At 39.6% G+C, this 25,803-nt stretch overlaps 1 protein-coding gene and 1 long non-coding RNA gene across 3 annotated transcripts in view; one reads left to right on the top strand and one right to left on the bottom strand.

The window, feature by feature from the left end:
- Window positions 1-21,174, bottom strand: part of USP38 (ubiquitin specific peptidase 38) — a 33,823-nt gene extending 12,649 nt beyond the window's left edge. Inside the window, exons 1-7 of the mRNA XM_005691218.3 lie at window positions 20,004-21,174; window positions 18,318-18,453; window positions 11,814-11,943; window positions 9,289-9,390; window positions 4,846-5,004; window positions 2,779-2,972; window positions 124-217 (exon numbers count right to left, since the gene is read on the bottom strand). Coding sequence (XP_005691275.1) covers window positions 124-217; window positions 2,779-2,972; window positions 4,846-5,004; window positions 9,289-9,390; window positions 11,814-11,943; window positions 18,318-18,453; window positions 20,004-20,685 — 1,497 coding nt within the window. The 5' untranslated portion in view covers window positions 20,686-21,174. The remainder of the gene's footprint in view (window positions 1-123; window positions 218-2,778; window positions 2,973-4,845; window positions 5,005-9,288; window positions 9,391-11,813; window positions 11,944-18,317; window positions 18,454-20,003) is intronic.
- The window catches only part of LOC108637891, a 148,548-nt gene continuing 144,030 nt past the window's right edge, over window positions 21,286-25,803 (top strand). Inside the window, exon 1 of one of the 2 annotated variants that reach the window (XR_001919407.1) lies at window positions 21,286-21,461. This is a non-coding gene — a long non-coding RNA (uncharacterized LOC108637891). The remainder of the gene's footprint in view (window positions 21,462-25,803) is intronic. The other variant, XR_001919408.1, reaches the window with a different exon arrangement.

Below are 25,803 nucleotides of genomic sequence, written 5' to 3'. Positions count from 1 at the left end.
GTGCTGGGAGAGAGATATATTATTTCTCCAGTTAAAAAGGTTCATCAAATTTGGTATAATGTGAAGTTTAAAGAAGATTATCAATTCAGTTAACATATACATACTATAGACACTTACACTCACCTGTGTATGAGCCAAAAAGGCAAAAAGATGCTGTAATTTTTTCATTAATGAATTGCACCCATTTAGATTTAAAGATAATACTTGTCTCCTGAAACTGAAAGATAGTAAAATATAATGATTTTTTGTCTACATGTGTACACATGATGCACTTTTTAAAAGCTAAAGGGAAGTTAGTTCAAGTTATTATCCTTAAAGTAAAATTTCACTTACCTGAAGGCCCTTTACCTGGCAAAGTCACTGCCTACAATGTAGTGAAGAAGGAAGAAAATGGTGCAAATAGAAATAGATGAAGCTATTAACTAGTAACTTGAGTAAACAACTTTTAAATTCTTTCAACTCTGCATGAAATATAAAAAAATGTCCTGTCATCAAAACTATGATAAAGTTAGAGTTTTAAAGAATGTAGTACTAGTGCTGAATGGGAAAAGAAGAAACTTCAAAAAACAGTATAGAACAACTGGATATCCTTTTGGGAAAAAAATGGAATTAAACAAGATTTCATATCATCATAGATGCCACAGAGAAGTAATGAGCTAAATGTAAAATATGAAAATACTGAAGTATTTAACAGAAGAAAAGGGGGTAAAGGGAGTTTAGAGGGGAAGGAGTCCCAAAATTCAGAAGCTATAAATGATAAATAGCAGATCTGACTACATAAAATAAAAAATTGCAAACAAAACACTCGATAAATGTATCATTCTGATGGGAAGAAAGCACGTATACATCCAGGATAAATCAGCAGGAAAAAGAAAAGGACCCAGCAGAAAGGTGCACAATGGAAAGAACAGGTCATTCAGAAAAGAGACACAGTGAACAAAGGTACTAGAGAGGGCAAAAAACTGTAAAGGTCAGCCAAGATGCACCGAGACACTTTTGTCCAGATTGGGAAGATTTTTTAATACTGATTTTATCAAGTACTGCTAAAGGGATGGGGTCATAGGTACGATCATGTATTAGCATGCAAGTTCAAATGCTATAATCTTTCTGGAGACCCTAGGGTGTGGCACACCCTATTCAAAGAATAGCCTCTGTATCATAGGCATATGGGCAGATGTTAATTATAAGCAAAACAACCTAACATTCATCATTAGGAAGATGATTAAATTAACTATGGCACATCTATTTAATCAGAATGACATTGCTATGCCATTACACTAACATGGGACTATTTCAATATAAATCATCAAAAGAAAAAAAATAAGTGGCTGGAAAAGAATAAACAAGATTCTTTGTAAACATATTTTTAAAAACCAACGCATTTGTTTTATACTAGATAAATCTTATCACTGTACAAAAATAGGTCTGGAACAATGCAAGCAAAACAACAGATACCTATGCGAATGTCTGATTTTTATTTTATGTACTCCTAGATTTATTTAAGAATTTACATATTACCAAAGAAATAAAATATGCTGTCCGCCTGTTCTGAGATAGTATTGGCTGCTATAAAATAAGATGTGCTCTTTGAATTGTAGCTGTCAGTTATAACTGCTTTGAGTTTTTGCTTTCTCTATCATTTGTAAAATTAGGTGGCTGGATTAGATGACCTCTGGTGGTAAGACATGGATTATTTTGGTTTTATGCCTAGTATCAGTTGTGTCTATGAATAAATATTTTCTTAGAACACAAGAAAAAACTCCTAAAAACAAATGAACCATTAGACCAAATGAAAACGTCTTAGTTTTGATTGTATATATTGAGACCAGGAAAGAAAGTAAAGCTAAACTCTTCAGCTTTTAGTTTATGATTCCTCTGTGATCGGTCGCTCAGTCATGTCGGACTCTTTGCAACCCCACACCGCAGCCCTCCAGGCTCCTCTGTCTATGGGATTCTCCAGGCAATAATACTGAAGTGGGCTGCCAAACCCTCTTCCAGGTATGATACCTCTAGGAAGGCACAAAAACTTACAAAGGCCTAGATTTCAATTTGTAAACATCTTTGGTTAAGTTCCATGAATATTCTATTGGTATAGAAGAGAAAAATTCAACCAGGTTTTTGCCTTCAGCAAAAGTTCATCACTATTTTGTACTTTTACAGATTAAATTCACATAGCTAACAGCCACTGATTTCCTATTTGCTTGGCTGCAAAAGAAAATGTATTTGCAAGTAAATCTGTAAGACGGCAAAGGAACATGTCTGTTATACATCTATCTGTTCAGTATCTATCAACTTGGGATGGGAAGCAGAGCTTGAATTTCTTTAAGGGCAGTGAAGAAGTTATTGATCTGAGAAACAGCAAAATACCTACAAGCAGAAAAAACTAAATATGACCACCTCAAAAGATACACAGGTAAAAAAAGAAATCAGTCTTACAGGATAATAACAAATTGTACTTGAGGACCCTTAAACTGTGAAGTAAGTTCAATCACTTCCTCTGATATATTAATAAATATCAAGCCAGAGTAATTGAAAGACTCTAAATGAAATAAATAATATAAACATGAAGTATAATTTATATAAATTAGCATTTTAATAGCTCCAGGTACTAAAAGCAATTTTGTTTCTGAATAAGGCAATTATATGAAAATATTAATATTTTTCTGCCATATATAAGAAATAATTTGAAGACAATCTCACCATCTTACATTTCATCAGCATGCATCAATTTCTACAGTAAAAATGACAAATTTTTTTAAAGTTCAAATTTAAACTTACTCTGTGGCCATAAACAATGCTTGTATAACACTGTTCATATAACATGTATTCCCTAGATTAATAAGACCAGTTTTCCCAGTTTCAGATTTTCCAGAAAGTCTAGACAAGCAAGATGCCAAAGAATTGGATTGAGAAGTCCAGGCACTTTGATTGAGAATCAATTTAATCTTCTCTTCACTGGGCTTAGGAAAATCCTGTAGATCATAAAAGGAAAAGTAGCATAAAATATAAACTATTTTTTGTTATTAACACCATAAAGAAGATTCTTCCACTGATATTTATTCTTTCTTTTTTCCCATTTAGTTTTGACATCACTGATAGTACTTGACCAGTCATCAAAAAAATCACAGTACATGGCAAAAATAATGGTCTCCAAAAATGAATAAATGTCTCCTAGAGTTTATCAAGCTGAGGAATACTCAAGAAATAGGAACTCAAGTCACATTTGAACTATTTCTACTTCCTATTTGCCAGCAAAATATTTTCAAAATAAACCTCTGCCATCAGAGAATATGTGGCAGTGCTATTCAAAGTCTGTAGAATGAGGACTTAGCACACAACTGAATTAGCTTAATAGTCTGCTTTCAAATTTCGTAGTAAAATAAGAAATATCTCTTTATCATTGACTACTAATATTTATCCAGTATTAACCCTTAGAAATGAAATCTCAAAGTAGTCAGAGAATGAAAAACGAAAGTATCTAAGCACAATGACCTCTGACTTTAAAAAACAAAACTCCATCTCATGTTTAACCATAGAGAAAATTATTACAAGATACAGTTTCTTCCCCGCTTTGTGACATATGAGATAAAATGTTCAGCGTCCGTGGTTTTGAAGCATGAGTGGAGTCCTGGAGACTAAGGAAAGCTGGCAAAATCTTGAAGGCTTTTTTGGACTGCTGTTACCACTGAAAGCACTTAAACCTCAGAAAATACTTTCTGAAGGAATTTTAATCTTTTGATTTTATTGTTGTTGTTGACATCTAATGGAAAATCCTTCCCTTAGTTTATAACAGGGAGATCCATGCAAACTGAGCCTACTTTAGTTATCAGAATTTTCAGCTTTTAGAGGTGAAGAATGACATTTAACAACAGCAGTAGCTTTCACCTATGGACACAGCAGCACTGCAGAAAGAGGTTAATACTGCTATCAAATCCATGACAAAAACCTTTATAAAGACATACATTTACTTCTGAAGTGTCCAAGGGTCACACCAGTAGTATAGCTTCTTTGCTGAACAGTTTTGTGTGTTTTGGCCTCATCCAAACTCATTCTAACTAGAAACTCTACAGTAGAAAGAATATGCTTTGTATTCATTTCAGATACAGAAGTAAAGATAATGAGACCTTATACTTTATTTCAGACCTCAAAAAGGAACATTATCAATAAAACTGATTTCTAACAACTTCTGAACACATCTAGCTGAAGGAAGTTCTCCAATTATTTTGCTGTTCCCTGATTAAGCAATACATTTACTAAGAGGAAAGTACGCTTTCTGTGACCCATTTTTCAAGACAAACAGAAATCAAGGCTTTTTAGATCCAGTATCCACATGAAGTTGAAAAACAGTGAGTTCACAAATAATTCAAGTAAAGATTCTAAGATATATGAACATTCATGAACAATCCATAGCAAAAATGAAATAAAAATCAGAGAAGAAACAGAGGTCAAATACCATAATTACAATGCCTTCCTTTGAATCTAAGACGTATCTTACATATTTTGACATTTCTGATATTGGGAAGCAACTTATGTATGTATCAACTTAATATATCCTTTTTTAAAACAAATTTCCTCCAAAGCTGTTATGAATTTAAAGATACCCCTTATCATTGTTGGCACTGTAGAACTGAAGAAATATGGTTATTAATTTGGAGAGTAATGGCACATAACAAAGACATCACTCTCTAAGAATTATTGAACCACGGTTCCAATTGCATTTTTCAAACAAAAAGCACATTTCCATAAAAAGGTAAATTGAATAGCTGGTTATAGGAAGGTTCATCGCATTCATCTACCATATCATAGGCTGCAGCTCCACAGAGACTGATGCAACTGTCATCATACCTTGATTGCCTCCAGGATGGGTTCGTAGAGATCTGGAAATCCAGAGTAGTGATACATCATACAGTGAATCAGTTCTGTTAACTGCACTAGGAAGGCTGTACTGGAAGGCAGACCATCACTTTTGAAGGAATGAACCAAATTAACTACATGAGGAACAATCTGAACAGAAAAAAAGATAAACATTCTTCAATTTACACAAACTGGCAACAAATTCCCTAGCCCACAAATGGAATAGGGTTTCCCTGGTGGCTCAGACTGTAAAGAATCAGCCTGCAATGCAGGAGGAGACCCAGGTTTGATCCCTGGGTTGGGAAAGATCCCCTAGAGAAGGAAATGCAACCCACGCCAGTACAAATGGAATGCAAGTGTTACACGATCAGCAGAGCTCTTCTGTATGTTCAGTCACTGCCTTTTTCTAAAAACGTTACGAAGTTAAACATTTCTAGAATACCAAGGTAAATCTAGTTTTTGAAGCATATATAACTGTAATCCATAAGACCCCTCTCCTCATGCTTATACTCCATTTAAAACTAAGGTACAAAAAATTAAGGTAATATATAGGAGCCTAAGTCACTGCTGCCATTCTAAAAATGGCTTAGACTGAAAAATGTTGGGGCTATTATATTTACCAGATTGTTTAATAGGGACAAATGTTTAAAAGATAAACCAAGCATTAGCTTAAGAGTGCCATCTAGTGTGAATTTTAGATTTTTCACTTGAAGGAATTAGACATGATATCCCAGGGACAGGGGAGCCTGGTGGGCTGCCGTCTATGGGGTCACACAGTCGGACATGACTGAAGCGACTTAGCAGCAGCAGCAGCACATTGAAGACTGCTTCAAGAAAATCTTCATGATAGCTTATCCATACAACTAAAATTACAGCTGAGGCTACAGCACCACCTCTATTTTAGACAAAGGACTACCTTTATTTTAGGGATGGTGTCTTATGTAACCATGGTTATCCTTACTAATGATCCCCATGTCCCACCTCCAAAAAAGAAGAGATGATTCTAAAAATAAAGAGAATTAGGAAAGTCCATTATTTTTAAGGAACTGGGGTTAGAAATTAAAGTGAAATCTAAAATGCTCATTGCTCATAACTATGTAGAAAACTATCAACACTGATAATAAGCACAACGTCTTTTCATTTTAAAATTAGAGTATAAAGTCAATACAAAGCCAATCACATGTTTAAGAGGTTATTAACAAAATAAATGCTACTTTGCAGCAATGGCTCATTAGTACAGAACTACACTTATTTCAACTAATTATTATAATTTGATACTACATATTTAGAGTCCACATGTAAAAAGCATCTTATTATTTTCTCTTCGTAGAACTTTTGTGTATGTGTGTGTATATATGCAGCAACATGGGAAAATATTATGTGATGTTAAATTTCAAAAGAAGGATACAAAAATTACATATTGATTATAAATATAAATACAACCTTGTTAAAATATTTAGGGGAAAAAACATTGTAACGGAAAACATAAAAATTAGTGTAGTGAGATTGTGGGTAATTTCATGATATAGTGCCCTAACTTCCTATATTGTTATATTTTCTTTCTATATAAGTTTAATTTTGTTGTAAGTGAATTATACACTTACTATAAAGAAAATCTGACGATACAAACATGTATGAAGTAAAAGTCTCCGTCCCACTGTCCAGCGAAAGACATTGGTTGTATATCAAACTTTGTATGGCATGTCACGGCACACACCATATATGTGATTTTTTTGTACAAATGGAATCAAACCTATATACTGCCTAGAACTTTTCTTGTTTCAACTGACAATCATCTCTTGCCTCAAATTCATGCAAAGCCTCCCAAATGGTCTCCTTGCTTTCACCTTTTGCCCTCCTTTCAGACTACTCTTAAAGTAGCCAAATGAACCAAATAAAGAGCAGTGTAGAACATTATTTGGTATAAGCAGTGTAGAACATCTATTTGGTTCATGGCTAACTCATGACAAAAGTGAAGTTACAGCCAGCTCTATGGCCTTACCATCAAATAGCAAACAATTACAGTTATATTCCAATCAGCCCCCTTCCTTCTTGTAGAAAGAAATTCATATTCTTAAAATAATAGTGCTATTCTTCGTTCTCCTCTCTCTGGTTTTACTCTTATGCTTTGAGGTCTTAAATCATATTTTTGCTTTCACACCACTTTCTTTAATCTTACCTCCACTGAAGGCATTAATCTGACCATAAAACTACCAGTTCCTAACGGTTCACACCACTGCTATCATCGCTACATTTCAAAGCAAATCTGAATTATAATTTTTCTCCATAAAGCCACATCTATCAGATATTTGCTAAAATAGTCAGAAATCCAAAATTATGGTTTCCTCAGAGGTGATAGGAGAGACAAAGATGGAAGAGAAGAAAGAATTTTTAAAATGATTATTTAATTTATAACACTAAATCGTCCAAAAGCCTTCCTAGTGTAGATTGGATCTTTGTGGACAGATGATAATATACCTAGTTATCTACTATTACATCTTACATGGTAAAAAATGATCACTGACTCAGAAATAAGACTAAGTTCTTCACAAGTGTATAAGACAGATGTCCAAGCAGGTTATTATCTTCTAAATATCTGAAAACTGATTTTTTTTTCCTGAATGAGCAAATCTGAATATTTGCAGACATTACTGTGATATTCACTAAACTTAAGTTAGTATTTGAGAAAATGTGTATAACATTTAATTAGAAGGCTTGATATTTTCTCTTCCGTTTAAAATTTGTCACTTATAAAAAGCATATGAAAAGCAAATGGTCCATAAAAACAAACTCTGTAATATCAATCTTGGCTTGCTTCAAAATATTCTAAATGATTCCAGGTTAGTGTTCATACTTAGCAACTCCTAAATCTGAGTCCTTTGCTGAGTTGTTTAGAGTTACAGGTGATTTAACTGCTGCATGACCCACTACTAGATGCCCAAGTTAATTTTAGTTGAGTCGTAGGTCAGGCTATACACAGTATGTAGACAAAATAATTAGGTTTTTGTTTTTAGACTTTATTAAGCCAGATCACAGTTTCCTATTTTAGCTCTAACTGTTCTTTAAATAAATGATTTCATATTTACTTATTTCAGTAGTCAAATATTTCAAAGTCAACCATTTGCCATTTCAATCACTTTTTTGTGGGGAGGGCGAAGGCAACAAAAGGTAAGGAGATCCCTTCCATCTTTTAAAATATTGAGCAAAGAAATAGGTTTAGAGTATAGCAAAAGTGACTTATCTGAGAGAATAAGGAATGTGTGGAGATTAATAAACATTAGAATGGATTTCCACCCCAGAAAGAAAGTAAATAAATATAAACCTTTTCTTAAACAGCTGATACATGACTGTGCCTGACGGGAGGAACAAATAGATGTTTTTCTCCCTTGGATGATTTTGCTAGCATTCTTGCTACATTAGCTCAAGTTTGAGTTTTGTGTAATGGATAACAAGTTTATTAACTGATGATCAAGCTCACCAATTAGAACAATAAACTACAGAAATCACTCCTCCTAAGTGATAATGTATTATAATGTAATTACTTGTTAGTAAAGTTTACTTCTGATAAGCCCGCAGATTTTCCTTCAGTGGAAATGGGGCACTGAGTAGCTGATGTGACACATAATTCTCTGAGGCTAGTTAAATTTCCAACCAACAATCAGCAACTGAAATTCTGCATTTCATCTGCCTCTTGCCTCTTCTGAATATGTTTGTGGTGGGCCAGGCCTCCTAAAATTTTAAACTGTGGCTGTGTTGATTGAGCTTCTAGTCCTGTAAAACTGAGGATCACACCTTGGAGGAAGTCAGTAACCACATAAAGCACTGCTTTCCTGTGATGCCCTAGACAGAAAAATGGACAGGTTCTCAAAGTTACATTTTGTCATTTCTCACTTGCAATAACTGATAATCAAATAAATAATATGAAATCAAACCAAAACCAGTGATGCAGCTGATTAAAAGTGGTAGGATTCTGGATATATTTTGAAGGAGGAATCAACAGAATTTATAGGGTATGAGCTCAGAGAGAAGGCAAAGCCCTAATCCTAGGGCAATAAAGACTGATGCTCTCCTGCTTCTGAAGTTCTAGAGCAGTCAGTGGCTTCAGACCATCTTTCTCCTGCTACGCTGCTCATGTGTGCAACAGACAGTGAACGGTGACACTGACACGTGGCACTTCTCAAGTGCAAGAGGAACTTTTACCTTTCGATTGCTCGTTGTGATCACAAGTGGAAGTTTTGGTGAGACCCAAAACATTCTAAAATATATTCTTTGAGAGGAAATCTCACAGTGTCAATTTTAACAGGACTCATAAAGCTACAGGAAAATAGATTTAGGACCAATCTATAATCTTTTCACAAATACAAATGTGACTCAATACTAAGTTGAAATTTTAAAACAAGGTTTTCGAAGTAGGAAACTTGTGTCATAACTTACCAAATGGAACGCCTCTGGAGAATGCTGAAAACTAAGCAGCATGTGAGAAAGAACTGCGAGAGCACCAGGTCGCACAAGAGGAAACCAAAGGCGATTAAAAACCTGCCCAAAAGACAAGCATCCACTTTAAGGTCTGGCATGGAGACCATTATCCCAATCAGTGGCTACTTTCATTGGGTCCCAAATTATTGATGTGCTTATCTCCTTCCTGGGAAGTTTTATCATAACATATACAATTAAACTCTGGGAGAGGGAGAAAGTTAGGAAATAATATGACAGAGATCAAGGGAGTATAATGACCCCACCAACTCTTAAAACTACATCATCAAATAAAAATCTGTCAAACAATGTTTACAAGGTGACACTCCCTGGACCATTATTTGTTCAGAAAATACTTACTGACCATCTACTACTGCCTGGCACTATTGTATATACTGGGAAAACAATAGTGGATTCAAAGCAAACCTCTGATCTTAGAGGGCTTACTGTCTAGAGGGCTGGATAGAGGCAATTAAAAGTAACATGAGAGAAAAATGCTATGAAAGCGAGGCATGTTGAATAGGGAATGCTGAGTGGCAAAAGGCTCTGCTGTTTTATTATAGGGAATTTAAAAAAAAACGCCTCATGATAAACGTGACCCCTGACTACAAAAAACTGAAAGGAATGAGACTAAGTCTGACAGATAACTGGGAGAAGGGCCTTTGCTCAGCTTATTATACTCAGCACTGCAAAAGCCCTGAGGCCTCCAGCCTGGTGGACTAGAGATATAACGAGGAGGGCAGTGTGCGTAAATAAAGCACGGAGATTGAGATTGAGGCAGTCACAGTGGAAGACAGGACAAGAGAAGCAGCAGTGGCCCAGGTCGAGGAGGACCTCGTGTGATGCCTGAAGGGGATCAAGGGCAGGAGCCACAGGGCTACTGCAATCAACATAGCAAGGGGTGATGCTTCCAAGGCAGGAAACCCAGATTTGATCCGTGGATTGGGAAGATCTCCTGGAGGAGGCCATGACAACCTACTCCAGTATTCCTGCCTAGAGAATTCCTTTGGACGGAGGAGCCTGGTGGGCTACAGTCCATAGGGTTGCATAGTGTCGGACACAACTGAAGTGACTTAGCACAACTGGTGCTGAATCTGCATCAGGGTGGTAGTGATGTAGCTGGTTGAGAGTGGTAGAATTCGGGATATATTTTAAAGGTGGAGTCAATAGGATTTGTAAGATATGGGCTGAGAGAGCATGAAAAGAGACAAGAATAGCTTCAAGGTGAGCCTGAGCACATGAAAGGCTGCTGCTGCTGCTGCTGCTGCTAAGCCGCTTCAGTCGTGTCCAACTCTGTGCTACCGCATAGATGGCAGCTCACCAGGCTCCCCCGCCCGTGGGATTCTCCAGGCAAGAACAAGTTGCCATTTCCTTCTCCAATGCATGAAAGTGAAAAGTGCAGGTGAAGTCGCTCAGTTGTGTCCGACCCTCAGCGACCCCATGGACTGCAGCCCACCAGGCTCCTCCATCCATGGGGTTTTCCAGGCAAGAGTACTGGACCCCAGCCACTGCCTTCTCCGACATGAAAGGCTAAAATAGTCATTTAAGATGGGGAAGACCAGGTTTGGGAGGGAAAAATCAGGAATTAGATTGTGGATAAGCTGAACCTGAGATCCAAGTATATAGAGAGCTGGATACATGAACATGGAGTTTACAGGAGAATAATGAACTAGAAATAAAACCCTATCAGTCATGAACTTAGAGATGTTGCTTAAAGCCATGGTGGCTGTGTGAACTGAGAAGAAAGGAAGCCAGAGGTGAACCTCGAAGGCACTCTAAAGTTGGAAAGATCACACCAGGACTGAGGAGCCAGTGAGCTAGAACAAAGTCCAGGAGAATATAATATCCTGGAAACTGAGAGAGGAAGGTGTCTCAAGAGGGAGTGACCAGCTATGCCAAATGACTAACAGGTCAGAGGAGAGGAGGCTTGAGAAATAACTCGAGTTAAGCAACACTGGAGAGCACAGGTGTCAAAGATCGTTTTGGCAGAAAAATGGTGGTAAAAGCTTGATTAGTTAGGATTCAAGAGCTAATGGGAAGACTGTTTTCATAATAAATATTTGAAAACAGCAAAATTATTATTATGACCTAATCTTAAGTAGCATTTTAAATTTCTAAAGCCTATTCAAAATTTTTATTCAAAAGAAAACCCAAAACTAGATGCTTTAAAGGGGACCACCCAAAGATAAAAAGACTTATATGGACTTATATGGGTCTTACTTCCTAGGTAGCACAGGTGGTAAAGAACCCGCCAAGGCAGGATATGTAAGAGAGAGATGCGGGTTCGATCCCTAGGTCAGGAAGGTCCCCTGGAGAAAGAAACGGCAACCCACTCTAGTACTCTTGCCTGGGAAATCCCATGGACAGAAGAGCCTGGGGGGCTACAGTCCACAGGGTTGCAGAGAGTCAGACATGACTGAAATGACTTAGCACACATGTATTACATGGCTCTATACATTCCAAAAGATTAATATACTCCCACTTACCAATTCTATTTTCAGTAAAGTAACATCTATCAAAATAGTAAACTTCTGGACAGCTGCCAGTCCTTTCAAGAGTGCAATCACCCATGTGTCTACGTGCTGAGCCAATGGCCAGGACAGCCAGTCAATCATTCTGAAAATTAAAGGATAACAAAACTAGTAGCATTGACAATGGCTTTGACATTATTCAGTTAGGAATAACAAGAGTAACTACAGTAGTAGTTACAAAGTCACTCACTTTGTGACTCAGTATTTACTGAGCTTGCATGTGAAAAGTACTATTGAAGATGTATTTCCAGTGTATTAATTCATTTAACTTTCACATCAGTCCTGTAAAATTCATTCATAACCTACAGATGAGGAACTGAAACACAAAGAAGTAACTGATAAAAGTATTTAGGGACCCCCCAGCTAATAAATGGTGAATTGAGATTTTAAAACCAAATCACTCTGACTTAAAAACCTGGTTTGTTTTACTATTTTTGTTGTATATATTCACCCAAACTGGATTACTGGATCAAAATCAAATAATACAAACAAGTGGCTGCTTGTACTCAGGGATTTCCAATCTTGTCAACTGACAGTCTTATATAACACATTTGTATAAAAATAATTTCTGATAATCACTTTGCATAAATGCAAAGTTTCTAATTTATTCTTCAGTTGTGTCAATTTATTAGGCAAATTTACTTTAAGAACAGTTCAAATATGGCTATCTGAACTAAGACATGCATATGAAGCAAAATTTCTTCTTTCTGGTGATTACAATCTAAATAAATATAAAATGTACTGTTAAAAAAGACTATATTTTGAATCATGAAACAGGTCTCTTCATCTCTCTCAAAATTCTACTATACAAAGACAACAAAAAGAAATTTCAAATAGACAAAAGGGCACCAAGTATACAAACACTGAAATGGCCTCGTTCTGAAATAGTGAGTGCTCTTCCCTTTGAGTAGGGCTTCCTTGGTGGTTCAGTTGGTAAAGAATGCGCCTGCAATGCAGGAGACTGGGGTTTGATCTGTGGGTGGCAAAGATCCCCTGGGGGAGGAAATGGCAACCCACTTCAGTCAGGATTCTTGCCTGGGAAATCCCATGGAGAGAGGAGCCTGGCAGACTACAATCCATGGGGGCCCAAGAGTTGGACATGACTTAGTGACTAAACCACTACCACCACCTTTTTGAGTACCAACCCAATTAAATGAAAATAAAGTAACATGGGGTATGATGGAAACTACCCCTTTTGTTAGATATCAACCACAATGAGGAAGATGCTACAATGCTTCTGGAAGGCAACTGGGCCAAATGTTCATATTATTTGATTTTGATCCAGTAATCCAGTTTGGGTGAATATATAATAAAACAAATAGTAAAACAAACCAGGTTTTTAAGTCAGAGTGATTTGGTTTAAAAATCTCAATTCACCATTTATTAGCTGGGGGTCCCTAAATACTTTTATCAGTTACTTCTTTGTGTTTCAGTTCCTCATCTTTAGGTTATGAATGAATTTCACAGGACTGATGAGAAGGTTAAATGAATTAATACACTGGAAATACTGTGAGTGTCTCCCTTCTAAATGTTAAGATGAGGAAATAAATACATCCTTTGATTGTACAATATGTAAAATACATAGTACATAAACACACGACCAAAAGAGCAACTAACACGTCAAAAGGACTGGCCTTCATATTGATATAAACTATCTCCATTAACACTGGAGTGTTATCTTTAGTAAGATTTTTGCTCTTAACGATTAACCTGTCCTATCAGACACTGAGTGGCTTCAGAGTTCATACTGATTTTACCACAGGTTATCTGTATGTTTCCTCTATACTCTACACACATTATTTCTTTTTCCCTTTCTTGTTTTTCTGGCCAACAATGATGGTTTTAAGTCATTACAGCTGTCCCTGAGAGCTGTTCCACACCTCTCAACTGTTGTTAACCTGGTTTTCCCAAGTCTGTGGCCACTTTACATACCCAGAGTAGAAAGTAGTGACATTTGCATTTGTGTGTGGAGTATATTCACTGCAGCACTGCTTACAATACAGAAAAAATGCAAAATTATCATAAGGAAATGACTTATATTTACTATGGAACATTAGGTAGAATTTTAAAATATGAGATAGGTCGATATGAATCTATCCACAAGGATCTAACACAAAAATATCTGAGCTATTACTGAATTAAAAAAGAAAAAAAATGCTGGTAAATCTTTTTTAAAACTGATTTGTTTGTTTAAAAGAAAACATGAGTACATGTTTTATGTATATATATATTTACTATAAATGTGTACATGAAAGCACTGTGGTTTAGAGAAGAACAAGTGAGCACCTCTCTTTGGCTCTACAGACTCTTCCCCGTGGGGAGCACAGTCTCAGAGTGGAACAAGACTGGGCTCCCTAGCACACGGGGCCCAAGTTTCCCTTTAGCTCAGGTCCAAGGGGAGTACAAGTAAAGCTGAGGGGGCAGAGTAGCGAATTCCACTTGGCCATGGCTTTTCACCATCCCTAATCACCCAATCAGCCTTTGCCTCCATCCTCTCAACTTCTAGGCTCCCCTCTCACAAGCCTCTATCTAGTCTTGACCTTATCCCATGTGTAACGCGTGTCCTAACCACCCTAAAGATACTTCAAGTCAGAAGTAACACAAATTTGAAGCCCTGAAAAGGCAATGGCACCCCACTCCAGTACTCTTGCCTGGAAAATCCCATGGATAGAGGAGCCTGGTAGGCTCCAGTCCATGGGGTCGCTAGGAGTTGGATACGACTGAGCGACTTCACTTTCACTTTTCACTTTCCTGCATTGGAGAAGGAAATGGCAACCCACTCCAGTGTTCTTGCCTGGAGAATCCCAGGGATGGGGGAGCCTGGTGGGCTGCCGTCTCTGGGGTTGCACAGAGTCGGACACGACTGAAGCGACTTAGCAGCAGCAGCAGCAGCAGCAGTATTCAAAAAATATTCGAATCTCTATTATATAATAGATACTGCATTAAATGCTAAAAATATAACTCTAAATTATGATGTATGCCTTCAAACTGATAGGGAAAGTTAAGAAATATTCAACAGGCCACACAATAAGTAGCAGTGTTGGCATCTGAAGCAATGATCTCATTACCTGCTCTGCTGGCAGAAGAGACACTTTTGGCTACACTTTAATTACATTCTAGTCTTGCTTCAGTTTGATTGGATACACATAGGCTCAAATCCTCTCACACACAGTCACTCTAGAATCAGTTATTTTTATGGTTAACTACTGTAATCTTATCCACTGTGTATTGGTTACAATTTGAATTTTAAGGACACTTAACCCTGATAGGCTGACTTAATTTCCTACTATTTAAAGAACATTCAGTAGCTGTAATAAATCTTGTTTCCTCCATTAGATTGTGGGATTAAGAACAGTGTTGTTACAGTTCTGTTTTGTTTTTTAATCTCTAATCTTTGATCTGCATTGAAATGGAGCTGAAATCTATTGACTAAATGAAACTATTTCCCTCTAGAGCTAAAAAAAGGACATGCAACTTAAAAAAATTAAAACTGGCAGGGCTTCCCTAGTGGCTCAGACAGTAAAGAATCTACCTGCAATGCGGGAGACCCAGCTTTGATCCCTGGTTCTGGAAGATCCCCTGGAGAAGGAAACAGCAGCACACTCCAGTATTCTCGCCTGGAGAATTCCACAGACAGAGGAGCCTGGTGGGCTACAGTCAGTGGGGTCACAAAGGTTTGGACATGACTGAACGACTAACATAATGTTATGAAAGGCATCTTAATTTCACTTTTATATGGCAGCTTAAGGGCTAGATCCAGCTTTCAGTCTTATTCTTTCCAATGTTTTAAAAATTGGAAAACTTCACATAAAAAATGGACGTTGGGCTTCTTCTGAAAAATCAGGTTAGCAACACTGAACTCAAATTTTCCTATGATACAGACTTAGAGAATGGAACTTATGATTGCCAGGGGAGAAGGATCGGGGAGGGGATAGTCAGGGAGTTTGGAACTGACACGTACACACTGCTCCATTTTAAATGGATAACCGACAAGGTCCTACTGTACAGCACAGGGGACTCTGCTGCTCAATGCTGCATGGCAGCCTGGACCAGAGGGGAGTCTGGGGGAGAATGGATACATGTACATGTATGGCTGAGTCCCTCTGCTGTCCACCTGAAACTACCACAACATTGTTAATCGGCTATACTCCAATATAAATTAAAAAATTTAAAACCAAAAAAAAATTCCCCCTTGATAATAAGACAACAGAAGTTGAGGATCAGCTTTCTCTTTTAAAAAGTGCTTATGAACCCTGTTTCCTATTATTTCAGTTGTTGTTTAGCTGCTAGGTTCTGTCCAACTCTTTGCAACCCCATGGACTGTGGCCAGCCAGCATCCTCTGTTCATGGGATTTCCCAGGCAAGAATACTGGAGTGGGTTGCCTTCTCCATGGGATCTTCCCAACTCAGGGATCGAACCAGCATCTTCTGTGTTGGCAGATGGATTCTTTACCACTGAGCCACCAGGTCAGTTACACCTGGCCTATTTCATCCTTCAGTGTTACTCATCTAGTTTTGGTACAGTATCTGCATTTGGGTTTCTGTGGGTTACAGAAAATGACAGTGAAGCATGACAAGCGCTATGTGTGAAATATAGAGCATGAGGGAGTAGAGGGTGGGGTATGATAAAAGTAAATGTTACTATCCTTTTCATTTATATTTGTAATACAAGAATAATTACTCCAGGTACACTGTAAGTTAAATAGGATCATGTAGGAGATAAATTAGAAATGCAATACAAAAAATGGATCACAATTTCCCATAGAAACAGGTAGGTAAAAAATAATTTCCAAATATATCTTAAAATAAATTCTTAAGTTGGAAACTATCGTTTTGAAGAGGCTGAAAAACTAAGACTAAGGGTGCCATCAGAGAACCCCACGAGCAGTATGAAAAAGGGTTCTATACCCAACATTGCAAATCAACTATAAGAGTAAAAAAGAACTAGAGAGCGAGATTTGTACACATGTAAAATTCTGAGAACCCAACATAAAATATCAATACTGAAGTTTACATGTTACCTCATGACTGTAATTTATAATTAGTTAAAATATAATCTGTAATGCGAAAACATTTTGTTCCAAATCCTTACATTTTCTTTAAATGCGCTATCAATACACACATATGGGGAAAAAAATAGAAAAAATTACAAAACAAAACCAGACAGATATGAAACAAGAATAGGAAGACAGGGAAATAACTAATAACATCTTACCTTTGAAAGAAAAATTAGTAAATTATTAGATAGTATTGATGTCCTTCCCCTTATATCTCCAAAAGGTCTGCACTCTCATTTCCTTCATATCTTTACTTCAAGGTCACCTTTTCAGTGAGGGCTTCCTTGTCTATCTTATTTAAAATTGCAAACCATTCCCCATGCTTTATTGCTTTCCTACTTTTTTTCCAAAAACATTCATCATACTATTTTACTTATCGTATTTAATTAACTCGAAAAACAGAATCAATTTTAGGATGTATAATCAGGTTATATACCACCGCAGCAACAAAAGTTCTGCAATTTAAACACCAACGACTATACCTTTCAACATCTCTGAAATCAGGATGTATCTTGGAATCAATATAATATGTTGATACCGTCTGCCTGCTTCCCCAACTACATGTCCATGAGGAGAGATATTTCTATCCATTTGACTTTTAAACATTGCTTGGCATTCCTGGTAAGTGCCCAATAAATGTGTTTGCATAGCTGGATGACCGGAAGCACAAGAGTACAAGAGTACTGAGAAGTAAAAACAACATGAAGTGTACAGCTAGACACATAAGACTAAAACTGAAAATCATCAGGGATAAAGAGAAAGCATAAACATACCAGGAGAGCCTAACTACTCACAAAGGAAAGATAATCAAACCGACTCCATACTAGCAACAACAAATGCCAGAAGACAGTGCAGTATTATTTTCAAAATGCTAAGAGAAAATGATGATCAGATTAGAATTCTGTGTCTTGCCAAATCATATACTTGAGAATATGCAAGAAAAAAACACGCTCTGAACAGACTAAGAAAGTCTTACCCAGAGGTCCTGGTTGAAAGAGAAAGTAAAAGTATGTACTAAGCAAAGGTACAGGCTTAGTCAGGAAGGAAAAAGAAGATCCCACAGGGAGGAAATAGGTTTCAGGAAATGATACTGAGCAAAGAAATTCGTAAAATATATCGATAATCCAACCAACTCCTGACTGTACAGTAAGTGTATATGTGTGTTATATTTTTGTAATTAAAAATGTTGAATTGAAAATGTATTTGTGAATTACTGGAATGGCTGCAAGCCTACAGTAAGGTAAATGATTCATTTCAATTAATTAGGAGAATCTTTATATATTTGATTCCATTATTTCAGTTCTGCACATTGCCCTAAGTTTTTCATTACCCACAAAATACAGCAAAATAATCTTCTCCTCCCAAATCTACAATTACCATCTACGATGTTATGGAGAAGTACCTGCAAAGAGCTTGGGTCATACTGGCGTCTTTTACATTTGGATCCGTAGTAAGGCTCCTGATGAGAACTGTGATCATCTGAAGAGGGATGTGCTGCACGAGGCTCGCCAGTGCTACAGAAGGTTCAAATGAAGCATCTATATTGTTTTAATGAAAAAGACAAAGGAATACGGCAAGACGGTTTAAATGAAGTATGTAGAGAGAATAATTTACCACCCCTTCCACCAAGTGGTTGTTATGCTCCATCTCCTGTGTAGACGCTAACATACAAGGCATGTTGAACTGCAGAAATGAGACATCAAGAGCTAATGGCAATGAACGTTCTTTCTACAGGAAGAACTACTGCAACATAAAACTATTCCTATCACCATATTTAGTCCATAAGTTACTTTATTTTCTTGCATTCTTTAATACTGTTTTTGTCGTGCTAAAATAGTAATTTGTAAAAGCAGTAGTCAGAAAAGAAATGCAAGGCATCGTTTAAATTAACCCCTTAGATCCTCCAAAGTAGCTTACTCCTATAATTACAGTAGTCATTACACTGCTCTAAGGACAATTTTTAAAATCTCTTAAAGAAGTAGAAGTCAAGATGAATTTTAGGGGGACTTTGCTTAAAACACATAAAAATTAGGCAAAGCCAAGGTGAGCACCTTTACTGCTAAAGGTGAGAAAGTTCTGGGGAAATCTAATTGTTCTAGCAACACAGGCAATATAAGAACAATTACAATTAAAAAATAAACCAAAACTCAGATGATGCAAATACACAGTTGGTAATTCTTTCATAATTGCATTTAATTCAACAGAAAGCATGGAGACTGTTAAAACTCTAGTCTTAGTTCTAATTCTCAAGATAAAAGGGGGTTCCCCCTCCTTCACAACTTTAATTTCCAACAACAGCCGGAAGGATGACGGTACCAAGCAGAGAGGGAGTGAACACAGTTTTGGATCTAGTGTTGCACAACTTTCAGAGCTGGAAGCTCCATGTCTGGACAAGGAACGCAAACACACAGGTAAAATTTCTGGGTGAGAAGGCATTTTCCTGTTAAGTATCACCTGACCCCCTCCTGTGGTTCTAAGGTCACGATTCATGGCCTATATATACCTGGAGCGGGAAACACCGATCACTCAGCCCCCTGGTATCCACTCTCACAAACTACCGTGGACAGAGAATACCAATATTCAGCAACTACACAGTTAACTAGGATAATCCAGTAATAAAACAAACAGCACAGTCCAGTAATTAAAATGTGGGAAAATTCAGAAGCTAAGGAAAAACTCATGACAACAAGATGACAAAATCACAGCACGATTATGATAGGGTAAACATGATTATGCTGCCATTAGTCACTCACGAATAAAAGCTTTACAAGCTTTATGTAGTAGCTGTCATCCTCAAAGCATTCCATAACTTGAGCAGAGGCTGAGTAATTAAGCGACTTGTTTCCTGCCAAAGGTCTTAGACCTGGACATTCTCAACCTTTAAAATAGAAACACTGCCCCCCCCCTTTTTTTTTAAAGTCCAAAGTGACAGTCTGATTATGGCAAGTGGAAGAGAATCTGGATGAGGGTGTTAAGATCTGCTTTTCCACGAAGACGTTTTCAGAGCTGGGAAACGAACACAGTGTGTATGTAAGAGACACAAACTACATTTCCAAGAGAGGCTGTCCGTGAAGGCCACGACCCTTACCTGTGGAGGAAATGCTTGCAAAAACTTCTTGCAGAGAAGGCAGCAGGGTGGAGGGCTCGGCCTTCCAGATGTTCTGCAGCAAGTTACTCACTTTTGTCACCTGCGAAACATATTCCCGCAGCTCTTTCTCCTGGGTGGACACGCATTGGAAGTGGCCTATCGTTCGAACCAGCTGTTGGCAGAAGGTGATGGACAACTTCCCCTTGGGGATGCACTGCACGAAGTCTGTTAGGAGGTCGCTGAGTCGGGCGCACAGCTGCGGCTCCGGCCTCTCGCACACCATCCGCAGCACCTCCACCTGCAGCAGGCTGAAGAGGTCCAGCACCGACGGGCAGCTCATGATCAGCTTCAGGCCGTTGTGAATGTAGTCCACGATGGCTACGTCCTTTCTGTCCAGAGAGTGGTAGCCCTGCTGAAGGAGACCCAGCACGAACGTCTTGTTGAAGAAGGACTCGAACTCCGGCCGGTGGTAGCGCGCGTAGGCCTCCAGCACTTGGTGGCCCACCTGCCGCTGAAAGGGGTCCTGGCCCTCCAGGATGAGCCTGGTCGTCAGGTCAAACATGGCCTCGCACTGCGCCTCGTCCAGCCAGTGCTCCGCCGACTCCACCACCTTCCGCACGATCATCCGCTTCAGGGGCAGCGGGTGCGAAGAACTCACCAGGCCCTCCAGGATCTTGTCCATTGTCGCCACGCGGCAAGGCCCGGGCCAGGGGGTGAGGAGCCGGTGGCCACGGCCCCGAGGTGGGCCAGGAGAGCCCCGGGGCGGAGGCGAACCTGGAGCGCAGCAGCAGCAGCAGCGGGACCGACCACCGCCACCGCCGCCTCAGTAGCCACATTTATCGGGCAGGGGGGCCCATCCGAGTCCGGGCGGGAGTTGGCAAGTCTGGGGCGTCTAAGAACCGGCCCCGTCCGCGCTGGGCCTAAGGAGCCAGAGGCCCACACTCCGCCGCCGCTGCCGCCGCCCCGGGCCCGCGGTCTCTCTCAGCATCAGCGCGGAGGGGCTAGCGGGGGCCCCCCCCAGCTGCGGCGGGCACTCAGGGCCCGGGGCTGCCAGCCGCCGGGTGAGGAAGCGCGCTTCCGCGCGCCGCGGCAGGTGTAGGCGTTCGGGCTCCAGCCGGTCCTGGGATGAAACCCGGCCTGGGTTGAGTCAGGAGTGCCTGTCACGAAAGGTGCCGGATCAGCCGGGTAGAAGAGGAGGCGGACACCCTTGACCCGGATTCAGAAGGTCCAGCGAACAGGAAGTGAAGGCTGTCGGAACCTCCGGAAAGGCCCGCCCCTCCGCACTCCTCCCCACCCTACCTCTTTCCTCCTTCCCCTCTCTTCCTCCTCCGTCTCCGCCCGGCTACCCCATCCCGGGCCCCGCTCGGATCCCCCAGCGGTCCCGCCTCCTCGCTGCCGCGCAGGCGCGGCCGCCCCCGTGGAGTCGCGCGGCGACACCGGCGTCACTGGGGATCACGTGTAAGTCATAGGCGGCTTTCCGGGTGGTGCGGCCGGGAGCAGCTCCGGAGAGCGGTGGAAGTGATGAGTCCAGGATTCTCACCTTCCGATCTCTTGTCGGTTCTGTTCGGGTCGGGTTACATGTGAAAGGCCGAGAAAGTTTTATTTAGTTCAAGTCTTGTGAATCATAAAGTTTTGGAAACGTGAACCGAAGAGCATTTGGGGGAGAAAATAAGGAAAAGGACCCAAAATTCGGATTGAAGAGAAGTAATTCATCAAGAAATGAACTGCTGCTGCTGCTGCTAAGTCGCTTCAGCCGTGTCCGACTCTGTGCGACCTCAGAAGAGGGTTCCTAAATGCGAGTGCCTTTCTCTTAACGTATGGTTGGGCTTCCCTGGTGGCTCAGAGGTTAAAGTGTCTGCCTGGAATGCGAGAGACCTGGGTTCGATCCCTGGGTCGGGAAGATCCCCTGGAGAAGTAAATGGCAACCCACTCCAGTACGCTTGCTTGGAGAATCCCATGGAGGGAGGAGCCTGGTAGGCTACAGTCCATGGGGTCACAAAGAGTTGGACACGACTGAGCGACTTCAGTTCACTTCACTTCATGGTTATTAAAGTAAGGGCGGTACTGGCGACGGTATACATTTAGAAACGATCTTTAACAGGTATCTTCTCGTGGGATAGCTGTCAGGGCTTCCCTGATATCTCTGTTGGTAAAGAATCCACCTGCAATGCAGGAGACCCCGGTTCGATCCCTGGGTTGGGAAGATCCCCTGGAGACGGGAAAGGCTACCCACTTTAGTATTCTGGCTTGGAGAATAACGTAGAGTGTATATAGTCCATGGAGTCGCAGAGTCGGACACGACTGAGCGATGGGGAAACAATGACAGTATGGGATAGCGAAAAATACGTTGTCCCCAGAATGGGAGGAGAGTAAGGAAAATGATAGATGAGAAAGAATGACAGTACTTTGAAAATAAACCCGATGAAATCTTAACAGTATTTATGTTATGCTGACATTGGCTAACAATAAAGAATAGATGGAGTCATCATGTTTGTAGTTTTTCAATTTAAATTCCAAAGATTCTCAGTAAGAATTTAGGCTTTCATCGGAGGCATTTAAATTGAAAAATTACCTAATTATGTCTCCGTTAAGACTTGACTCCTATGATTGTGAAATCAGACCTTTAATGGCCTGTAATACAGACGAAAATTTAAAGAGCTGTTTCATTTAAAATACACAATAGAATAGAAGCAAACTTGTGAGTTGTTTACTTTGCTCAGTGGTGTTTGGGTTTCTACCAGTTTACAAAGTGGTTACATCGATATATTGAGTACATTAGTGAGGGTAATCTTGGGGCTTCCCAGGTGGTTCAGTGGTAAAGTATTTGCCTGCCAATGCAAGACAGGCAAAAGATGCAGATTTAGTCCCTGGGTCAGGAAGATCCCCTGAAGAAGGGAATGGCAACCTGCTGCAGTATTCTTGCCTGGAAAATCCCATAGATGGAGGAATGTGGAGGGCTGTGGTCCATGGAGTCTCAGAGTTGGACATGACTGATTGAGCACACACCTGTGGATAATCTTGAAAAGAAAAGCAGTTTAAACAGGATAGATGAAAACATCCCCACAAAGAAAATACCAGGTCCAGATGGCTTCTCTGGGTAAATTCTAGTAAACAATTAAGGGAATATAAAGCCAATTCGACATAAATCTTCCAGAAAAAAAAAAAAAAAGCAAACACTTTTAAGCTCATTTTATGAGACCAGCATTATTCTGTTAACAGAACAATCCTAAGACTGTTTTAAAAAGGAAATCACAGACCAATATCCATTGTGCACAGAGATACAAAACTCCTTTTAAAATGTTTAGCAAATTAACTAATATAGGAAAAGGAGGTTGACCAAGTGGGATTCATTTCATTGGATTCAAATGGGGAGAAAGGCAAGGTTTAACATTTTTAAAATAGCTTGACTACACTATGATAGTTAAAATTACTTGACTAAATTCAATACTCATTCATTAAACTAATTATCAATAAAAAAAAATAAACAGGATAGAAACTGGGTAGAGAAACTTGAGATCGAGTTAGTTTGTAGAAAGAGATTGACGATAAAAGAGAAACGAGGTAATTGGTGGATGTATAAGTCATGCTACAGCTCAGGAATAGCTTTGGAACTTTTTCTTTTCCAATAGATGGAAAGTAAAACTACAGAGAAAAGTGTGACTTTACTGGGAATGGTGCCACCTTGGAAGACAAAGATAAGGTGAAAGTAAAGCATTAAGAGGAATGTATGGCGGGATTGTGAATTTACTGATTTAATTTAAAATCTAAGATGTGAAATTAACAATATTTAAATATTATACCTTACGTCCTATGTTACGTAATAAGGGAATGAGAGGAAAAGAGACAATATTTGTTATACATATTGATATATATTTGAAGCAAATATTTTTGTTACATATACTAAGCAAATATATTATGCATTCATAATGAAATAAGGAATAAATGCTTGTGACAATAACAGTCCAGGTTCTGTCACTGAAGATGTGATTATAGTTCGTATTTTAACAACCTTTTCCCACTGTCTACTCTGAATTCCCTTTGCCTTCAGCAAGTACCTCAGCTGGTTGTAGTTCTTTGCCTGGTGGAGTGACCCAAACAAACCTTCATTTCTGAAGAGTCTGGCCCCTGAGTAGTCCTACTTGGGTTGGATTGTTGTAGATTTATACTGGCTTTAATCACAGAGCATGGTAATACCAAGAGATGCCCTAAGGGACATTATTCCAGACAGAGTGCATTCCTTATCTCTATTATAGAGTTGCTGTCCACTTTTCTTTTGGTAGTCGGGATCAGTCACTCCAGCCAACACAGTAACTCCCTCTTTACCTGTTGATTTATAGAGATGAGGAATTCAAGGTGGCCTAGTGGCATTCTTCACCTGAAATTCAATGGAATCACTGTGGCATTTCCTGGTGGAAGCATTCTACAAGCAGAGCATAAGTTCTCAAGAACAGGGAGCAAACATTTTGCTAGTAAGTCACTAGGAGAAATAGTTGAGTGGTACCACTCCCATTTCTACCCTTTCATTTCTGGGCTTATGAATTCTGACTGTGAGAAAAACAGCACCGGATATTGGATGCTGATTCAAAGCATATAGTCAAAAAAAAAAAAAAAAAACCAAACAAAGCATATAGTCATTCTGGAACACTTGGCTACAGTTCTGCAAGTTCTGGTCACCTCGCTGGAAATGCTGTTCCGCTATTCTCTCCAGCCAGCTGCTTCAGGGAGATGGGGAACATGGCAAGAGCAGTGAATTCTGTGAATGTGGGTCCAGTCCCTCACTTCATTTGTTGTGAAGTGAGTTCTTGATCAGAAGCAGTGCTGCCTAGAGTACTACGATGATGGATGAAGCATGCTGTAAGTTCATGGATGGTAGTTTTGGCAGAAGCACTGTGTGCAGGAAAGGCAAATTTATATCTAGAGTTGATATTTATTCCAGTAAGAACAAAACATTTCCCCTTCCATGATGGAAAGAGTCCATGGTAATCAATCTGCCACCAGGTCGCTAGCTAGCATTCAAGGCATGGTAACCCGAGGGTTGGTCTCTGCTGTTGGAAGCTTCAGTACTCAGCAGTGGCCATAGCCAGGTTGGCCTTGAGGATTGGAAGTGGAAGTCCATGTTTCTGAGTCCATGTCTAACCTTCATCCTTGTCACCAGGGCCACTTTGTCCATGAGAACATTGGGCGATGATAGGGGTGACTAGGGAAAAAGTGATTGGCCATAGACCAGGAATTATTCTGTAATCATATATCTGGCCATTTCTCCTTCCAATCAAAGTGAACAGCCAGGTTCCCAACTTGAAGTCTGCCCACTGGCAGGATGTCCTTCACCACTGCCCTTCAGGGATGTCCCAGAACAAGGGATTGTATTACTACAGCCATCCACTTTTGGGTGGGGCTTGTATATTGTCCAAAATCATCTGTAAACAAGGCCAGAGGCTTCTCTTCCTCTGTCAGCTGATTTAGGGAACTCCCTATGAGGCCATTGGTGCAGATTTATATTTTACTGGTATGCAAACATCTTATCATTAAGTCTAGAGTAGTTCCTACCCCAGGTCCATCTTTCGCTCATCAGGCCCAATGAGCATAACACCATCAGTGTAATGGAGCAACGTGCTATCTTTTGGAAGAGAAAGGTAATCAAGATACCTGTGAATTAGATTATGACCCCTTAATTAAAACTGGAGAGTTCATAGTCCGCTGAGGTAGGAGAGCGAAAGTGTATTGCTGTTGGCCTTGGTAGCTGGAAACTGCTTCTGCTGGTCTTACCAATAGATAAAGAGAAAAAGCAAGCAAACAACAT

The sequence above is a fragment of the Capra hircus genome, chromosome 17 (genome assembly GCF_001704415.2).
Source record: "Capra hircus breed San Clemente chromosome 17, ASM170441v1, whole genome shotgun sequence".
Classification (NCBI taxonomy): Eukaryota; Metazoa; Chordata; class Mammalia; order Artiodactyla; family Bovidae; genus Capra; species Capra hircus.
This window is presented reverse-complemented; position numbering and strand designations above follow the sequence as displayed.